This window comes from Ixodes scapularis, unplaced genomic scaffold, assembly GCF_016920785.2.
Source record: "Ixodes scapularis isolate PalLabHiFi unplaced genomic scaffold, ASM1692078v2 PGA_scaffold1__304_contigs__length_218370807, whole genome shotgun sequence".
Classification (NCBI taxonomy): Eukaryota; Metazoa; Arthropoda; class Arachnida; order Ixodida; family Ixodidae; genus Ixodes; species Ixodes scapularis.
Window position 1 is genome coordinate 84,414,957 of NW_024609846.1, and position 20,581 is coordinate 84,435,537.

A 20,581-nucleotide genomic window follows, 5' to 3' on the forward strand; every position below is an offset into this window, starting at 1 on the left:
ACAACACAATAGCCTCGTTGTGTCCTTGTTCTCCGTTTTTGTCCTAGTCCTTGCTGCGCACAAGATTGCATAAGACACACATTTACGTAGGCATAGATCGATAAAGGTGCATATCAACTTATACAGAGATAGCAAAGTCAGGAAAGCGATATAACCCGCAGTTCTCACCTAGTCAGTGACCGTATATGAACCCTCAAAACTCTCTCGCGTATTCGCTACAGGCAAACTCTCACTTCGTCCAGTTAGCAGAGGCTAAAGAAAATAGAAGGTACCGAGGGAATCATTCCCTTTCCTTAACTTGTGTCGCTTTCTGCGTGCAGGTCCTGGCGGCAGCAGTACCGGCGGTGAAGAAGAGAGCAGTGACGACGAGAACGTCTGCGTCCGGTGCCGGGCCGAGTTGCCCGGCGTCGATCAGCTGACCGCGCACAAGCCGCGTTGGTGCGCTCCCTGCGCCGACCGCCGCGCCATGGGCCTGCCGGCCATCCAGACCAGGTGCGCAGAACACGCGCCGCCGCTGTACAGCGCTCGTGCATGCCGGAGTGGGGCGGAAAGTACGACGGTGTGAACGCGCCACGTATACAAACAGATAGTGACTCCGCGTTATGACTCGGCTCGCCGAGAGACTCGAATAAATGCTCATTACAACGTCGCGGTATCACCAAACGCAAAAAAAAAAAAGAAAAAAAAAACGTTTTGTGGGAAAACAAGAAAGAAAAGGGGGTGTTTGGAGGGGGGAGGGAGGCAGTTTTCACTTTTAACGGGCATGCACCATACTCCAGAGTAACCTGGCACTGCAAAACCGTGTCGTTTGTGCTTTTCCTTTCTGTCTCCCCTTTCCAAAGTTTATTACTTAAAAGAATGTAATGAGTGAAAGAGGCAAGTTTCAACTCATGTCCAATCGGCAAATCTAAATGAAAAAAATTGTTGAAGATACGTCTAGACTATAGGCTAAACGCGCCACGCAGAGGACTGAATGTCCCCGAGGAACAATATTAAACTGACTATAGTAAAGTCGTTTACTGGTGCTCTCACTTTAACTTTAATAATAATATCGTCTGGTCGGAAGCATAATCACCATCGATAGCGTTAGATGACCTTACGCTGTTTTGCCGTTTCAAGTATATCCGTTCATATATGTTGAACGCCAGGCCAAATGACCTTGGAGACATCAACGTTCTATGCGCTTGGTGTGTCTAATTCTAGGAAAGCTCTAACGGTCAGACGTTACGCGGCCTGCATCGATACCATTCATAAACGGTACAAACAGTCGCTTGAAGTGTTTTTTTTTCATCATATCGAAATGTGATCCATTATGGACTACAAAGCCCCATTTTTATTAACGTAGCTTCTAAGCATTCTTGACTCATGCATGTTTTTTCGCCTCCCTATGAATCCTATCATGACAGAGCACGCCGGTGATATGAAGGCGAACAATATGCTAAAATGTACACCTAGTTCTATAATACACATAATTAACTCAAAAGTGCTGTGAAACACTAGACAGATCTCCTATAATTTTCTCTGCAGCATCATTGAGGCACTACACAGTCGTATGTAATTAATAAAAAGATTAACTGACGTGAATCTTGTTTACAAGAAGGGATCGCGAGCTAATCAGTTATTCGCACCTCATTTCTCTTCCTCTCACAAGTGCTGCGTTCGTTTAAAGCGTGGACCTCACTGAAACATTTTTTTTAGGCTCACAAAATAACTTTTTTTGGGACATCAGCCTAGATCTCGTAAGTCATGTTTGTGAGCAATACAGTTGACAGCATTTTATGCGGCCATTTATTCATGTTTCGATTTCAATGTTCAAAATGACGCAATTTTCGTTGACTTCTCCGAGACATTTCACCAACAGCCCAAATACAAGTTCACCATTAAGCCCAACTACAAGTTCTTCTACATTTGACAAAGCCCCTATCAACATCTAATGAAACTTGAAGGGCAACTCTGGTCGAAAATGAAACCGAAATAAACGACTGGTATCGCTTTAGTGGCACGAATTATGATCACAGACGAAATATGAAGTCAAAGTGAAGCCGCGTACTTAATAAAACGGCATTTAAAGATACGACCAGCTGCTCTTTAGCAGGCGGTAAGTGGGTTAGCTTTCAGTCAAGGAACACTGGCGCAGCACCCTCGTGATGTCACGTCGCGGCCGTACGGCTGATAATCGGCGTTGCCATTTTTTTATCAGATTGTTTCGGTTTTGCCGTAGACGCCCTAAACCAAAGTTTGACCCGTGATGTTCATAAAACTACACACAATATCGATAAAAAAGAAAAAAAAAAAGAATGTAAGGGCACTGTTTTAGCTGAAAACAGTCGTAATACCAAATTTCAAATTATTGACCGGAGTGGTCCTTTAAATATATTAGTAGTCACCTTTCAGCTGACCGACGAATATTTGAATTTCTCATTAACGGCACACAATGTTCTTTTATTCACAACGTAAAACCTTCTACCTATACCGCGTTAGGCAATAAAATCGTCGGTCATTTGAAAGAATCGCATAAATCGGTTTCTTATCATACCAATCTAATATATTGTTCAGAGGCTGCCAAAATGGTTCATTTCGTCCATGAAAAATTTAAGTAATGACCTTGCTTGAGTAAAGAGTAACAAATTAAGAACTTGAATTAGCTACCTACGGAAGCTGTGTGTTAACGAAATGCGTCTGATTGGCGCAACAGCCGACAGACAAGTACGTCGAAGCTGCTCTTTAGTGCTCTATTATTGCAAGCTCAGTACAGTTGCCGTCAATGACACGCCGACGTGCGTCACCGGCTACAACTGCACTATGCAGCACACTCTCCTGGAAGGACTTTCCGTAAAGAAACAAAAAGTATACTACCTTGTATTTTCGTTTCCAGGAGCTTTTGTTCCTCTCAGCACAGCCGCGCGTCTGTTGGTAACAACGCTGTAGGACGGGAGCAGAAATCTCTCCAAAAAACAAAAAGTCACAATCTTTTTTTTTTTTTTTTTTTTGTATTTCTTTTTACATGTACCCGACAATCTTCTGACAACTTCGCGCACGGATCGGGACGTTATCAGGTATCGTTATGGAACTCTAAAAACGATTTACTAAAGCTCTTCAATGTATTCACCGCGCAGAAACCGCGCCTCTCTGTGTGATTCAATCCAAGATCTAACCTTGTCCAATTTCGATTTCCCCTCAACTTCCTTCTTTCTCCCTTTATTGTTTGCTTTTAGTCGCATTTTAGTTAGTCTCATTGTCCCACGTGCAAGCAGAATGCAGCTTTCGCGGTCCATCGAAATTCGTTCGTATTACCTCGATCGCAAATCAATGTATTATTTAGGTATGTAGATTCGCCGAAAGCACTCGGGAGTGTCCTGTTTCGTCCCTCGGTTTCCGTGTTAACCCGGACCCTGCATCCGCAGCATTCGCGGCCAGTGCGTGGGCGCGGACGACCCCCGCGCCGAGGGCATGGCCGATGACGACTCCCCGGGCAGCGTGTCCCTGGGCCCCTTGCCGCCGACGCACGTGGCCCTCGAGGCCCTCCAGAGCACCAAAGTGGCCGTGGCGCAGTTCGCCTACGGCACGGGGGCGCCCGCAGAGCTGGCCGCACTGCACGAGGCGCTGCTCGCCTTGCAGCAACAACAGGTGCGTGCACCCTACCTACCGGGAGAAAAAATGAAAGCCGTTTACAACTCCCTGTACCGCCGAATTAGAGCGCAGCTCTTGAGGAGGAGGAGTGGAAGGTACGGAGAGGAGGCTATGCTTCTCCTCTTCTCCTGCTCGCCTCCCATTTAGGGGAAAATATTCCGCTAAATTTAGCAGTGAAATTTTTTCCGCTAGATCTAGCGGGGAATTTTTTCCCCTATATTTAGCAGCGAAATTTTTTCCGCTAGATTTAAGGGGGAAATTTTTCCGCTAGATTTAGCGGGGAAACTTTTTCTTTTAGATTTAGCAGGGAAAATTTTCCGCTAAATTTAGCGGGGAAATTTACCCATAATTCACCGCGCGGTTACGCCGACGCCGACGCCGCTCAAGCCGGAAACGGGCGCCGAAGAACTGCACTCTAAAAGCAGAGGCAATGGATTCGGATTCTAGTCTTTTTCAGTTTTTTTTATCAAAAGATATTTGACGAGGTCGGTCAACACCGTCTCGTTACAAAGCCTTAAGCCTAAGCCAGACTTCTCATACATCCTACAAAAGACACAGTGTTCGCTACAGGCACGATGACATAATTATCTGCGGAAGAAGCGCACCTCATACAGTGTCTGCATGGATACTGTCGTTTGTATGGCATATTAAGGCCCGTTCACACACTTGCGCTTGACTACGACCGACTGAGACAAGACCGGTTTCGATGCATCTTGTGATGGCTTACGACCAGCTACGCAGCAATCCAGCCAGTCGTAAGTCTTCACAAGAGGCTTCAAAACCTATCTTGTCTCAGTCGGTAGAAAAGTCAAGCGCAGGTGTGTAAACGAGCCCCTAGCAGTGTGAACGCGGCCTTACTGTTCCCGATCCATAGCACCAAACGTGACGGTAGTTGTGTGGACATTGCTGGCTATTGAACGGGTCAACGAGGTCAGGCAAGTATGGCTACTAACATCAGAGAAAGAAAATTGGTAGCGACCTTTCTTCAAAGTCCTATAATGCATGTAATGCATCATAGGGAATTGATGTTTCACGTTACTTATATTTTCCCGTGAAGTTTAGTGGGGAAACTGAACGGTTGTATAGATCACGTCACGTCAGGCCACGTGACGTTGATTTCTCCCGCTAAATTTAGCGGGAAATTGGATTGGCATGTGTCACAAGACGTGAATTTTCCCGCGCGGATAACTGATTTGGTGTATAGGTCACGTGACGTCAATTTTCCGCCAAATTCAGCGGGGAAACTGAGGTGATGTTTTGACCACAAGACGTGAATTTTTCCTCTAAATTTAGCGGGGAAACTGAGTTGTCGTATAGCTCAGGTGCCGTCAATTTCCTCAAGGTGTATAGGTCACGTCCCGTCAACGGGACGCATCTTTCCTCGCTGCATTTAGCGAAAAAGACGGACAGACGGACAGACGGACGGACAATATTTTGGGATTGGCGGCGTAGCGTTAAAAACAACAACAAAAAAAAACATTTTATTCTTTAAAAAGTACGAATTTACAGCCGCGCTGCTCGTCATCAAACCATTAGCGTGACGTCTTGGGGGAAAGTGAGCAGGCCTTCTAGTAGGTGGTGCTGGGGCAGCTGGCTTGTGAAAACTTGTCAATAGTCGTAAACATGTCTACTTTAAACGTCTGATAATGGCACCTCCTACATTGGACTGAGACGCTTACCTTTTTTAAGTAATTAGGTTTATTAACGGCATGGATGTACCGACGATGTTCAGACGTTGTAACTAATGTTTGCAAGGAATAGCTGGCGTACAGAGCTCGGGCTTTTAGAGCGTTGATTCATGTAACACTTGACGCTGCAAGGCATTGGCATAAATAACTGAAGTTGGGTCAGACGCTGGTGCGCACATTTGGGTAAGATCAGACATGTACGCAACGCGTTACCAGTAACAAGTTCCTTCTACCTACTTACTTTTTTCGGTAACGGGTAACCTATTTAGTTACTTTTTAGAAAATAAACTAATAATGTACTTAGTCACCTTTAAATCCAAGTAACAAGTAACGGTCACTTTGTTACTTTTGAGCAGTAACGTGTACAACACCGCTCAAACAGAGTCGTTTTAATTTTAGCCTGAGCATGCCTCTATTACAACCAAGGCAGATGGGCAACAAAGAAAAAAAAACAACTAAACAGTATGATAATATAGCAAGGTTAATCGCTGAACACGTCAGTCGGGAATATCCTTTATCCAGTGAACACAATAAGGTTCCTCGGTTGAACCTTGTAGAATCGTGTACAAACCGAATGCAAACCCGGAGGTTGCCAATACGGGAAAGCACAGGTCCCATTGTTAACTTGGAACTCCAGAAGCTGGTAGAACAAAAGAGAGAATGGAATCCCAGATTTACCAGCTCTTCCTGAAGTACAACACTGGCGTACCTTCGACTCGCATCAGTAGAACGACTCTTCAGCGTCGCCGGAGATGTATTCTCAAGGAAGAAGGGGAAACATAACAGGTAGAGACTTTGAGAGGCAGCTACTAGTTAAGTGGAACGACTTCTGAAGAAAAAATAATAAATAAATAAATCATGAAACAAGAGCAGTTGTTTATTTGGCCCTCAAAGTAACGAGAAAATTAACTCGATACCTTTGAGGTCAAGCAACGCGTTCCTTTTGAGAATACGTAACAAGTAAAGTATTTAGTTTCTTTTTAAGCTAGTAACGAGTAACGATTTTTATTAACTTTTATTTGGTATCGTGTGCATGTCTGGGTAAGATGCAGTGAAAGTGAGTGTTGCAGAACCCACTTATTCTGGTAAGAGTGCCCCGCCTCTGCCTTTTCAACCCGAATGAACACCTGTATGAGGTCGTGTAATCACAACTGCGCGATGCATGTTAAGGCTGATTCAAACAGTTAAGTTTGAGTGTGACTGACTTTGTTACAACTTCTAGCATCCTACTACAACACGTTACGCATACTTCGGTTGCCATAGTAACCGTCTCGTTGTAAGCGCTCATGAGTGCTGCACTCTAGATTGTTCGCCCACACCTTAGAACCAATGTCCTTATATCTTAGGGTAAGATCTACCTCTCGCGGTGTAAACGTTCAGAATGTCCCATTTGGCGCTCTCATTGGAAGTGAGCGCGGCACTCATGTTGGCGGGTGTATACCGTCCCAGGTGGTGCAGCTGCACATCATCCAGCAGCTACAGGCGTACGTGGGTGCATCGCCGGCGCCGCTGCCGGTGAACCTGAGCCGCCCGGACGCCGAGGCCCCGCCGCCGTCGCCTCGGGCGCCCAGATCGGGCCCAAGCCCGGAGTGCCGGGCAGAGCCGCTGCTCGCTGGAGTGCGGGAGACGCCGCCGCCGCCCAACACCCGACCCAAGGAGTCCGCGCCGCAGCCGGACGGGGTGGACCGCCTGGCGCTGCCGCCGGCCGAGTCGTCGGCGGAGCCGCTGGCCGAACCCCTGGCCCAGCCCAAGGTCGAGCCGCTCGCGGCCGGCCTCGTCACGCCCCCGACGGCGCCGCCGCCCCCCGACGAGCCCAACACGCTGGAGCTGCTGCAACGGCACACGGAGAAGGCGCTCCAGGCACGCAACCCTCGCTGCTCACGCGAGCTCTTTGAAGACCCTGCCAGTGATTCACATGCCCTTCCAACAGCGGCATAACGCACTCTCTAGCCGACTCAAATCCCCAGAACTTCCTTCCCTATGCACACACACTTGTTGTGTATACCCCCCGGAGCCCCTCCCAGTAATGGGCAACACCACTAACACCGCTAACCGCGCTGTTTCATGTATAGCAATATAGCACCTTTCGCGTGGCATTTCAATTATTCGAAATATTATGGCACCTGGGTCTCATGTATAGATGGCGTTTCCAATCGCCTATCTTTGCAACAAATCCGACAAATTTTATAAAAAATAAAAAAAAAGGCAGACACATTTATTGAGTTTCTACACAGCGGCTTCTCCGACTCTACGTCTACCCGTTAGGCTCTTCGAGCGATCTGTTTGCTTTCCTCCCAAAATCAGCAACGCGCATATCTAAATTGCTTCGATTTGTCCCGAGAGAAGATTGTCTCATCATGTGGCGAAATTATTTCAGACAAGATGATCTAAGGACTGTGTTTTTACTCCTTCTAGGTCATTTATTTGTCCGCTTTAGCGCTTCTTTTATAGCCAAGTGGCAATGCGTAAACTTCATTTAGCGAGTTGCAGGTAGTAGTGTGCTGTATTACTCAACCGCTCTCCCGCCTTCCTGAGCATAAAGTCAGGTATAGGGCCGCATCTTAGGGTCACACGGTGTGCGGCTCTTCAACTTTTCGACCTTGCTACACACATGAACGCCGTCTCTGTACGATTCGTTACGTCAAAGCTTGCTCAGGCGCGTGTGTGCTTGGGGGTAACCGACTGCACCGCGATCGCTCGTATCCGCTTGCGACGACAGAGAACACCGACACACTAGCGCCATCTATCAGAGAGCCCGGAAACATATCCGATCTGCATATAACTATTCTGATGGTTTGACACCATTTGTGAGGTCAAGTGTAAGAACAATCCGCGGAAAATGGTCTCTGACAACATTACCAGAAATCTTTTACGTTCGCGGTGAAGGAATGATTCGTAAAATTCACACAGAACGAGGGGGTCCCAGGGCTACACCAGAAATGGCGCCAGTGTATTCTGAACGAGTGAGTTCCAGGGCCACACCGCAGATGGCGCCAGTGTATTCTCTCGTCGTAGGTGGACACAAGCGGTTGTAACGCGCTCGGTCGCAGTCGGACGCAAATGCCCGAGGCAGGCTTGAGTCGCTCGCCGCGTGTTCTGCCAGACGTTCGTGTCGGAGCGTTCACGGTGGCCCTTGGGCGTCTGTGTCCGGCAGGAAACCATGAGCGGTGGCTCGTTCCTGCTCAACGGGCTGGGCTCGCCGGACTCGTCGCGGCTACGCAGGAAAGGTGACGCCCGGCCGGACGAGGCCTACCTGCGCCACAGGTGCCGCTTCTGCGGAAAGGTGGGCTCGCCCTCCCCTCCTTCTCTCAGAAAGAAACGCTGTATATATAGGTGGCGCAAGCCGCCGCCCGATTAAAAGGGCTCGGCTGCATGCATTCGTTCGTCCACCCAGCGTTCTTTTCGTCGGCCATTTTTGTACGCGGAAAGGGGGGCGGTTATTTCCAGGTTGTAGTTATTGTGACCGGTTCAGCAGTCGCCATATGAAGGCCGTGATCATAGAAAAATACGCCGCATGAATAAAAGAAAGAAAAGTTTATTTTGTCGTAAAGTGAAGCTGGGATGTGGCGCAGCGTCTTACAGATTTTGATTTGTAGCGTCGGCGGCGTTGACTTCTACGAACCCTTTTTTGGTTTTAGTTTTTAGGACATCAGTACAAGTTCACTGTGTTGACGAGGGCCTGGTACGAACATCCAGACAGACAGTACCTTCGAAGAGTTGTCTATTTTTGCCCCAGTTATATCCGTCTGATAGAAAATAAAAGATGAAGTCGCCCCGATAGGCCCGTTGGGACGTCTTCTGGAATTAGTATGATCCAAATCCTTTAAATGGCATGTATCTATGGAAAATTCGAATACTGACTGACGGTAGCAGAGACAGTCCTAGATTAAAGGCGCACTTGAAGCTTTTTTTTTTTTTTTCTTCACCAGCAAGGACATTCTTTACGTGCTCTAAAAGGCGTGAAGGAGCAGGAAGACAAATTGCGGTGTGTTGCGGCATATTAAACTGGACAACGCCCTGCTTTCCCCAAAAAATATTTTCTATCGTGCCTGTTGGTTTTTAAAAGTTCTAAAGCACAACGTTTGATAAGAAGAAGCCCATCTGATACTCTGAACCGTCCTCTTTATACACAACATTTTTCTTCCTTCGTTTTCAGAGGTGAGTGGCTACCACGTAGATCTTTAATGCGGCGTAACATAGGGTGCGTCAATGTAGGCGTAAATGATTTGTGCTTGGCGCAAACCCGCATGTGAAAATCGGGATAGTGTAAATTCCGAATTAGTGCGCACCTAATTGCGAAATTTCCACTGCGTGACGTGGTTAGCGCAAACAGGTGATCGGTTTTACTTTTTATATTTTTATGACTACAGCCTACCTCCTAACATCATATATTCCCATCGACGTTAGTAGAAAGTCCATCGTTCTTCTACGTTGAGTGACTCTTTTCAGCCTGAACGGCATCATGACAAAAACCAGGAACCACCTGTTCGCGCAGACTGTGCCGCTTCGGCCGTTTGTGTATGCGTACACAAAGGGCCGAGTATTAGGCAGCCGCTCAATAGATGTCTGAATGCGCATTTGACCGTATCCCTTCTGGCCCCGCATCCAGGTGTTCGGCAGTGACAGCGCCCTGCAGATCCACATTCGCTCGCACACGGGAGAGCGGCCCTTCAAGTGCAACGTGTGCGGCAATAGGTTCTCCACCAAGGGAAACCTGAAGGTGCACTTCCAGCGGCACCGGGCCAAGTACCCCCACGTGCGCATGAACCCCAACCCGGTTCCCGAGCACCTGGACAAGCACTTCCCGCCGCTCGAGCCCCCCGGGGACCGCAGCCCGACGTCGCCCTCGGCGCCGCCGCCGCCTTCCTCGTCGCCGCCGCCGGGGCCCCACTCGCTGGCCAGGGCCCTGGCTGTCGTCTCGTCTAGGGGCGACGAAGCGGCGGCAGGCTTCAGCGGGCTCTCCAACTCGCGGACCCGGAGCACCTCGCCCTGCCACGAAACGAGCGCCTCCAACGTGACCACGTCGGCGGGGTCTCCGGAACCCGACGACGACGCGGCGCTCAGTCTCAAGGCGGAGCCCGAGGACTACCCGGAGGTGAGGCCCAGCTTTGCCGAGTCCAGAGAGTCGGTCCGGAAAGAACAGAGCCGCGTCCCGAGGCGTGTCCTGTGACAGACACAACCGATATAGTCAGAGTATGGCAGGACGTCTCTTTGAAACGCCCGGCCTCCTGCACGCGCTTCGTGCCTTCCGCCGTGCTTCGGCTGCCTGCGCGCTCTCGAAGGCAGGAGACGCCGAAGCGCTGCCGAAGGTAGGAAACTCATGCTGGAGGCGGGAGAACTGAAACTCCTCCCGTTCTCATCCTATTAGTGGTTCTGGTGTCACTAGATCTTTGGAAAGTAGCGTCAAGCACCCCATTGTTGCCATTTTGGTTCACGAAGTCAGCAGTTTCTCCTTGGAATTTCCATTTTTAGTGAGCCGATCCAAATTCGCGGTGACAAGTTGCTTTCTAAAGATATTTATTTTATACACCCCGTTCATGTTATAGACACACCGGCAAACAAACGGACATCTTGGCATTGCCAACCCATACGGCGTCAGTGCTTGGCGGTATACAAACATATTTTTCCTGTCTTTAAAAATCTAAGAAGAAGAATATCATTATAAGAAATGCGTAGAGATCAACAGGATTGATAGGTTGATTACATGCACTGTACCAAAGATGCTTATATTGGCGAGGGACGCTTACAGTACTATGATGCTACATAGCGACCTTGGAGCGACTGGTTCAGAACGACCCTTTCAAAGCTTCGAAGATTCGAATGGACCGAAATGACGATTGGAGGGGGAGGGGGGGGGGGGGGGGGGGAAGGCAATGGCAGCAGAAACAACAGCCAATCGCCTTGCGAGGTTTTGGTCGTCTCTGGGTTAGCATCTGTTTGTGCCTGGCTAGCAGGCAGGGCATTGTGGCGCTCGCTACCTTACCAAGATCCAGTGCCTTTAGTTACCATTATATTTGTTGTCAGAAAGGAGTGCCGCTGAAAAGTTAAACTGTACGTTGTGAATGTTCATAGATGATTTAATTTCTCGATACTGGTTACAAGATGTAATGGAGCCATTTCACTAGGTACGTTAACACTTCTTATATGGGACCTTTAGCGAGCGACACTCAGAGGTGATTAGACGACCGCTCGCCGGCACGATGCCTGCACGCGTCGCCAACAGTCAGGCGTAGGGATCCCTGGGTTCTCTTGCGGGGGCTTTGGCTGCACACGCTCCAGGTCCGCTTTGTGCTTCCACACCCGACTGCTGATCCCCCAAGATAAGCGAGAAGCTGGTCGAAGCTCATAGAGAGAAAGCACTTGGAAGGGACTGCCTCCCTCATTCTAGAAGCACCAGGGAGAGAGCCCACATTTCCCTAAGAGTCTTGACTTCTTCACATAACGAAAAAGTTTAATCATTTAGCGAGAAATCAGCTGTCACACTCTGGCATAAGGAGGTTCCTTTCCAGCACCGATCCCCCAAGTACCGCAGTCGCGCCCGTCCTTTCGCGGAGACTATCCCGCTCCTCCGCTTACCCTCTGTGCAGCGGAGCGTTGGAAGAAGCACTTTCTCCAGGGGCTCTGATACGGTGTTTTGAATTCGTCGGGCAACTTGTTTTCTGCACGTAAGCCCAGAGAAAAGCCTCCCTGGCGAAACGTGACGACACATACACCCCCCATTTGTTATTCCCATAGCGTACCAGTCCCTCCATCGAGAAAGTTCAGCTGTTTTGCCACCACATTAGTGTTTATTCGTGCGAAGTTTTACATAACATTTACACTGGCGCGCTATTATGAAGGACTGTGAAGGTTACTTTCTTCTCTTCAACCATCATCATTACATTTTGTTCTTCTTCAATATTGGAGTGATACTTTTTTTAAGAAACAAATTCATCGCACAGAGGTAATTTCGTTCGTTCGTTCCACTTCCTATCTGAGCGGAGAGCGTGGCGTTTTGCTGGTCGACACAGGCGCTCAGTAGAAACGCCCCTTGTGGTGTCAACAAAAGTGAGTTGGTTCATTCTCTCTTCGGTCGATCCACGAGAAGTTCTCCTCTTCTACTTTTATTATTGGACAACAAGGGCACACCTCTGTTCAAGGCCCATCGATGTTTCTCTGTTCCTTAGGCTAAAGATATATTTAGTTGCATCAAGCGCCACCAGTGCGAACTGGAGAAAACATTAATTAATTTTAAGCCGTGAGATGCCGTCGAACAACTGGCCAAAGGTTGCTGTTTTCTCGCCTAAATGCGCGTCATCTCTCTACGTTGGAAACTCGTAAAAAGTGAAGGAAAGTAAAATGGCCCGGTTGTATCCTCTTCGAAAGACACGCACGTATGGTGACGCTCCAGATTTTTCAGATAACTTGCATACGGCATAGCGTCGCCCACGGCCAACGTCTGTCACGTATCGCGTGCTTTTCTCGTGGCTTTACACGAACACATCCTCTGAAGGAACATCATCAGTTACTTAGCAGTCAAAGCTGGGCAGGACAAGGTCTTGCGGAAGCTGGAAGCGTCCGCTCAGAAGGGATCCATCTACAGCTTGGGACACCCGAACGCCACTTAAAGGCAGACTAAGCGTTGGGCGGTCTAAACTTTCATACAAAAGATTCTCATTTTAAAATGTACAAGGAACAGAAAAAGTTGTCGGAGAAGGCGCCGAGACCGGTGAATTTCTTCTCGGTTGTCTGGTGCCTCAGCGGCGAAGCGAGCGAACCCCGTTTTCGGTTGGTGGCGCAGGAGGACCGCGGCTCGGACGAAGAGCACGACTCGGGCTCCTCGGCGGAGGACTACCCGGGCGGCTTCCTCGCCGGCGGGACGTCGTTCTCGGAGCCCGCGGTGCCCCTTCACGCCGACCCTGCCTTTTACCAGGACCTGCTGCCCAAGCCCGGAAGTAACGACAACTCGTGGGAGACTCTGATGGAAGTGACACGACCGTCGGAGACCTCCAAGCTTCAGCAGCTCGTGGACAACATTGAGCACAAGCTGAGCGACCCGAACCAGTGCGTCATCTGCCATCGGGTGCTGAGTTGCCGCAGCGCCTTGCAGATGCACTACCGGACCCACACGGGCGAGCGGCCCTTCCGCTGCAAGATCTGCGGACGTGCCTTCACCACCAAGGGCAACCTGAAGACGCACATGGGCGTGCACCGCGTCAAGCCGCCGCTCAGGGTGCTCCACAAGTGCCCCGTCTGCCACAAGCAGTTCACCAACTCGCTGGTGCTCCAGCAGCATGTCCGGATGCACGGCGCCGACGCGGCGGTTCCGCAGCACGGCCCGCCCCGGGACGCGTCGCCCGCCAAGACCGGCTCGCCGCAGCCGTGTGCTTCTCCGCCGGGGTCGCCACCGCCGCCGCCGCCGCCGCCGCCGCCGCAGTGTGACCCGCAGTGCGGGTCGGCGTCGCCACAGCCTGCACCGCACCACCCGCCGCAGCAGCAGCCCCTGCTGCGACCGCTGAGCCCCGAACGACCGCCGTCGGAACTCACGTCGCTGGCGGCGCTCGAGAATCAGGTGACGTGGACACGTCATGTAGAGATGCTTGCTCGCGGACGGTCATCCGCGCTGACGTCGCGAGGGACGCTGCACAGTCTCGGTTCCTTATCTGTGAGCGGAGTTCCATATGCCCCGTTAACTTGACGTCGTGGGAATCGTTAAACTATTCGCACTTCCAGTGATTGGAAAGGTTGTTGTCGTATCTTTCGTCTGCCATCTTGCTAATCGGAAAATCAGTGGATGATTACTTCATGGAAGTTGTTCTGAACTGTATGTAAATTCGAGCAAACTCAGGTCGTGAAACTCGGAAGACGTGATACGTCGCGTGTAAAGGGAAGACACGCTTTTCGTTTGAAGCTGTAGTGAGGTTCGACGCAGGAAACACGCCTTGCTGCTTAGGAATTCCAGACGTCTCGCAAATTCTTACGCTTTTGTGGCGTCTTACGTCTGCCCTGCGTAATATTTCATATTTCAGTAGTGCGCACATGCCCAATGAGTTGGCTACAACAGTGTTCGGCCATACAGTTGCGCAATATCTCCGATGCCTGTTGTGTCTAACGCCCCAACTGTACCAAAAAAACATGTCTCAAGTCCATTGCGCTGAAGATTTGAAACGCCTGCTGCGGCGGCACCTGGCAGTAGTGCAATCGAAATCCGGGAGGTCGCAACAACGTGACTGAAAAGGGCGCATAAAGAAAAAAATGAATACGGACATCACCATCGCTTACAAACAAGCACTTTATATATATGAAACAAGGCAAGTGATCTTGAACTTACCGAATATTCGACGAGGTAGAATAGCATGCCCCTTCAGCTTGGGCCAAGCGGGGTCCATAGAGTCTCCAAAAGGTGTGGTGATTTCCAAACAGTGCTTGTATTCATGGACGCGATTTTATTCACTCTGGCATGAGTTTTTTTTTTTTTTTTCGACTTCTGTCGTAGTATGATAGAAGGCACAACCCATGAATCCCGTCGCACAGTCCTTTCAATGAGCCTCGGTGAGCAAACCACGGTAACTTGTCCTTGCATGAGTTTGAACGGTATATGCTTACTACGGGTGAAGGTGAAGTGGGGGACGAAGAAACATCAAGCTCTATCTGTGCAACTTTTCCGTTGGTCTCCTTCCGTCATTTGCTTAATAAAAATCATATTAATATTATTATTATGATATATGAGCGCGTTCGTTTACAACCGATGGTTAGACCGAGCTACAACTTACCGACTGCAAAAGAGCAACAGTCTGCGCTTCGGAGAATCGTTGGAGAAACTCACCGTTAGCAATGGACAGAGCTGCAGCTCTAACTGAACACAACGGACATTTCCACATGGCTCCTTCATCTATGTTGCCCGAGAATCACTCAGAACACCAATCACTGGTCAAGATATAATCGACTTGACCAGTCAGAGTGAGTCAGGAAAAACATGTATTTCTTTTTTTCAAAGGACCGTCTGCCTTGGCCGAGTTATCTTGAGCTCTGGCGGAACGCCCGTTAATCGTCATTAACCCCCATAAGCTGATCTTAGGCTGTGATGAGAGACGGAATGACTTAGACGCGTACCTTGAACGGTTTGAACACTTCGCCGTGGGATAAAACTGTCTGAATGCAAAGTGGGCCAATGCCCTCAGTATGTGCTCAGTAGGTGAGGCGTTCAAGGTCTTCAGCCGATTGTTCTCTGGAAACTCCATGCAGTATTAAAAGGCCAAACTAGCATTACTCTAGCGCTTTCGTTTTACGGTGGAGGACTACGGAGATAAGTTTCGCAAAGTACGCCCGAAGACGGTGAACCTGGGAAACAGTACGCGGCGAAAACATAAAACTTTTTCGACCGCTGGGTAGAGATGTCCGGCGCAGCATCTAGCTTACAGGGACTACGGGACCTGGTCGTCGCCTTGCAGTTCCTTAACAACTGCCACAGTCCGTTGGCACTGTTCCTGCGCGAGAGAAATCTGCAAGGAAATCAGCATGATGGACAAAGCGGTAGGCTGTTTCCTAGAGGCACAACGTCTACGAAACTTGCTTCTGCTCAGGACAATGCTGGAGACCAAAAAGACAATCAGAATGCTGTTTTTATCGCACCTCGAGGGTTTTGCAGTCGGAGTAGTACAAATTTCAAACCCAGTTATAGATTTTTTGTAGAGTCAGTTATATTGCGGAGATGCTCCAAACGACTTACGACATATCAATCATGCATTCTAGAAATACACAGATACGTGCAAAATATGGCAAAGAAAGTTTAAACGGGCAGACCTCCTCAACTTCATATCCACGTTAAGAAATTTTGGGTATTACAGAAAACACAAGGGCCCCATAAAGAAGGAAATATAATCGTAATGTGAATGTGAACACTGATTGTGCAGAATCTTGCTGTACGCGTGACTTGAACAGATTATGCCACGCGAAAACAAGTACGGGGTAATCAACTTTCTTCAGCTGTTCAAACTTCGAGACTAATACATCACCAAATGCAACAAATACAATAAAAATACCTTTTGACACTGAGATCACATGGTCGCTGAAGCTAGATACTGATTGTCGTTCTCATTGGCTGATTTGGCTGTAAGATGACCGGTGCTTGGCGTTTCGAGTGCATCGCGGTGCAGTAAACTTTCAAGGACGTCTCAGAGTGCACGGCAAGGTTTTGCACCTCTGTCGTGTTATCCGTGTGAGCATTTGCTGCGAACAGAGATGAGCAGATTCTCGACGCGGCGGCGAGTGACGTGACGGGCCCGTCTCCTTCCCGCAGGTGAAGGGCATCAAGACGTCTCTGCAGACTCCGGCACTGCCGTTCGGTCCCTTCGGGCTCGGCCTGGCCGCGGGCTTCGGGCGCTTCGAGGACCAGCCGCTGTTCCTGGGCCGCGGCGCGGACACCGGCGGCCAGAGGTCTCCGGGCTTCTCACCGCGGGCGGGCTCGGAGATGTCGACGGGCGACGAGCGGTCGAGCCCGCCGTCGCCTCCGTCCTCGCCGCCCGTGAACGGCGCCCCGCTGGACCTGACACCTCGGTCGCTGCGCCCGGGGGACCCGTTCCCGGCGGGCCGCCTGTTCGCGGCGGCGCCGCTGGGGGGCCTGCCGTTCCCGGGCGCGGCGCCCGGGCGGCCCAACACCACCTGCCAGATCTGCTTCAAGACGTTTGCCTGCAACAGTGCTCTCGAGATCCACTACCGGAGCCACACCAAAGAGCGACCGTTCAAATGCAGCGTCTGCGAGCGAGGCTTCTCCACCAAGGGGAACCTCAAGCAGCACATGCTGACGCACAAGATCCGGGACCTGCCGGCCACGCTGTTCGCGGCCAGCTCGGCCACGGGGGGCCCCAGTCCCCCGGCCCCGAGTCCCGTGAGGCCTCCCAGCCCCGCCGAGCAGCCCCGGCCCGACGAGGCGAGTCGCGGCAAGCGGCCGGGCGCCCCGAGCCCGGCGCTGCGCCGGCCGCCGGGGCTGCCGCGCCACGTGTGCCAGGTGTGCCACAAGCCCTTCTCGAGCTCCAGTTCCCTTCAGATCCACATGCGCACTCATACGGGAGACCGGCCCTTCAAGTGCTCCGTGTGCGGCAGGGCCTTCACAACCAAGGGCAACCTCAAGGTGCACATGGGCACGCACATGTGGAACAACGGCAGCTCGCGGCGAGGCCGCCGCATGTCCATCGAGCTGCCGGCGCTGCTGGGGCCCCCCAAGTCTGCGCCCCCGGGAATGCCAGACTTCGGGGCGCCCCCACCGCACGACCTGTTCTACCCGTACCTGGGGCCGGCCTACCTGAATGGCATGCTGGGCCCGAAGGCGAACGAGGTCTCGGTCATCCAGGGCGGCGCCGAGCCCCGGCCCGGTGACGAGGCCGAGCCGCACAACGGCGCCTGGGCCTGGAAGATGGCCTGCAACCTGTGCGCCAAGATCTGCGGCTCCTCGCTCGAGCTCGAGGCCCACCTCAAGGCGCACCACCGCAAGGAGCTCGAGCCCCCGGACGGGCTGCAGCCGGCCTGAGCTAGTCCTCGTCTCTTCGCCCCCTAACTTATTATCTCATCCACGGTCATGTCTTCTGTGATAGTACGCCTCCCCTGGCTGTCACCTCGCCAACCTCTCACCCTTCCCGCGCGGGTCGAGCACCGGCGGTCCATGTTCCCCGGTCACCGTCGTCTTCTCACCCCCGTCCCCGGCGAGGCCGCCAAGCGGAGGGCCCGCTCGCACACGCTCGCTCGCTCGACCGCGCTTGGGGCTCCCCGGCGCCGCGGCGGTGCCCCCCTTCCCGGCACGGACAATCGGCTTTCCGGGCGGTCTGGGCTCCCTTCCGCTTTACGAGGCGCGGCCATGTCGACGGGGCTCGCGTCGGAGGCCTCCGGTGCAATCTATGACGATAAGACGCTCGCGAGAAAGGCTGTCTGCCATCGCAATGTGAAGCAGTGTGAGCCGCTGCCTGGAATGTACGGGCCCTCTCGATATACATAACTTGTACTGACGTCACATTGCGTGCTTTTGGCCACCATGAAATAGAACGGAAAACTGGTTTTGTAGGAATTTTGAGTGACAGGTTAATCTTCCATAATGTTTCGGGAAGAATAGCGACGAATGGGCAGATCTGGGAGACACAAAACAGGGTCTCGGTAAGAGGGGAGCTCCTTCTTCCCCTCTTTTCTGGTTGCCATCGGAGCTCTCTTTGGATGACGTCATGTGCAAGCCATGTATACGAGAATACCGGCATTGTAAAAAGAAACGCCTCAGGTTATTGCGCCACTTGGAGGGCTTCTGTCCACACCACGAAGAAAGCAAAAGGCTATGACACGAAAGGGACTTCGGTGTGCTTGTTATGAACGTCGCCCTATATAGGAGCATATTGTCACGAGCAGTATTACGTTCAGGTTACAAAGGAGTTGTTCGTCGTACACTTCCATTTCGTATAAGCAAAAAGATGCGAGACGCCCATCGGGTCTTAAAGGTGCACTATAAAGTTCTATAACTTCGTCTTCCCGTGGGCCTAACTTGCTTTTCCAGCTTTGGACTGTCAAAATAAACTTATCGTTTTTCTTTTTTTTTATAAAAGACGCAATCAAACTCTTGTACACTTTCCCTCATCTAAGCCGTATAGAGAGGAAAAGTAACAGCTCGGGTTAGACGACACGCAATGACCTTCCATCACTCTGGATTTAATATGCATCACTGAATGCGAATAGAAGAAAAAACGCGGCTAATAAAAAAAAAATATTAATATTTCAGTTATCAAAAATCCCTTCCTTACCGACTTGTCGTCTTCTGAGTCACTGTCAAACGGCGACCCCGCCGACCCTGAGCGAGAGTGAAGGTGCATCAAAGCCGTGCTCCTAAAAGACAGAGGGCCGTCTGGCGTCATCCAACTGGTTTGTTGCCTGCCCTTTTCTTGGCACAAAAAAAAAAAAGTATTAAAAAAATAAGAACTTCGATTGCGCATTTTATTAGAAGTGGCGCGCATGTGCGGATAATGTTTGGTTTCTTAAGTCGCACTGCTCGTACAGCATGCAAGAGACGCGGTGTCCGCTGCCGGCATGATAACGGAATTATCTTGCGGACACGCCCGAACCATCTTAGCAGCAGGTTTGCTTCAATTTCAAACATATGTTATGCTTCGAACATGGTGCACGTTAAAGACCCCAGGCTAGCGGTTGTACTGCACTGGCTCAATTGCTCATCTACAGCGAGTGACTCGTCGCAACTTTAAATGGCAGACCAACTACACGCTGTACAAATATCCCACAACCCAATTTTAAAATCTTTGTAGACAGTCTGTATATGACGAATATAAAGCCGAGGTCACGCTGCTTATACATCTTATAAAAGACAGTCTACAAGCTCGAGTCACTCGCTGTAAACTCGGCACGCGGCATTCGAACCGCATTCGCGGTTCGAATGCCGCGTGCCGAGTTTTCTTCTCGAACTCGTTGCCATGCGGCATTCGAAGCACGAATCTCGCGGTGACTTGCGTTCGAATCTGTTTGCAGACTGTGTCTTGTATGATGTATTTTCACTGTGACCGCCTCGTTGGAGAGCCACAACAGCACAAAGTGAAGACAGACCACTTTAGAGCACCTGTCGTTAAAGATGGCGCCAAGACGCGAGCTCCTAGATCACGAGCATTTGAACAGGGCGCGAAGGGAGCCCCAGACACAGCGGGTGCCGTCGCGGGGTCCGCTCGGCACTTTTTCTCTCCGAGCCGCGGTTTTTTTGTTTTTCTGCCGGCCGGCCGGCACCGGGGCCGAGGATTCCGCGCGAGTGATACCCGGGCTGTGATATGCGCTGAGTCCCCGGCCCCCTTCCAAACCCCCCGACCCCCCGAGGGCGCGCTGCTTTTCGTGGAGAAAACTGGACTTGAAAGCCGCGTCCTCGGGCTGTTAAACTGGCAGCGCGGGCATCTATTTTTTTTTTTTCCTCTTCCGAACGCGGAAAGAAGCATTCCGGTAGCCTGCGGTTCCTCCCCCATCAAGTTGACCTCTACACCGAATTTAGTGTAAGGACGTCTGCTCCCTTTATTTGTCCGCGTGACGTCGCCGCCAGTGTGAACCCATTACGTCGTTCGGCGTTTAACGGCGTCAGAATGGAGCTACCAATAGCGGACACTGGACTGCATGACCATGCCGTTGTCTGCTCGGAGGTAACAACCAAATCGTCGCAGTCGGGTTTGTTCACGGGCACGCAGGAAGGCAGAAAGGGTCGCTTTGCGCAGGTACGCACGCGCATTCTTGGAGGCGGTTCTTACAAATGGCATTCGTGGCCC

The 20,581-nt window shown here is 50.9% G+C and overlaps 1 protein-coding gene across 2 annotated transcripts; it reads left to right on the forward strand.

Annotated features, from left to right (window-relative positions):
* The first annotated feature begins 325 nt into the window (after positions 1 to 325).
* Positions 326 to 18,384, forward strand: LOC121836100 (sal-like protein 3). 2 transcript variants are annotated; one of them, XM_042290820.1, is made up of 7 exons: positions 326 to 492; positions 3,405 to 3,627; positions 6,768 to 7,178; positions 8,473 to 8,601; positions 9,928 to 10,413; positions 13,099 to 13,869; positions 16,597 to 18,384. In XM_042290820.1, exons 1-7 carry the CDS (start codon positions 467 to 469, stop codon positions 17,821 to 17,823), a joined length of 3,273 nt encoding a protein of 1,090 aa, XP_042146754.1. In that variant the 5' UTR covers positions 326 to 466; the 3' UTR covers positions 17,824 to 18,384. The 2 variants fall into 2 exon arrangements, with proteins under 2 accessions (XP_042146754.1, XP_042146755.1); XM_042290821.1 differs by lacking the exon at positions 13,099 to 13,869 and having other exon boundaries at positions 408 to 492.
* The last annotated feature ends 2,197 nt before the right edge of the window (positions 18,385 to 20,581 follow it).

Coding starts and splice junctions, on each gene's coding strand:
- LOC121836100 (XM_042290820.1), top strand. CDS start 467: ATGGGCCTGCCGGCCATCCAGACCAG. Junction 3,628..6,767: donor TCGCCTTGCAGCAACAACAG/GTGCGTGCACCC, acceptor ATACCGTCCCAG/GTGGTGCAGCTGCACATCAT. Junction 8,602..9,927: donor GGTGCCGCTTCTGCGGAAAG/GTGGGCTCGCCC, acceptor CCCCGCATCCAG/GTGTTCGGCAGTGACAGCGC.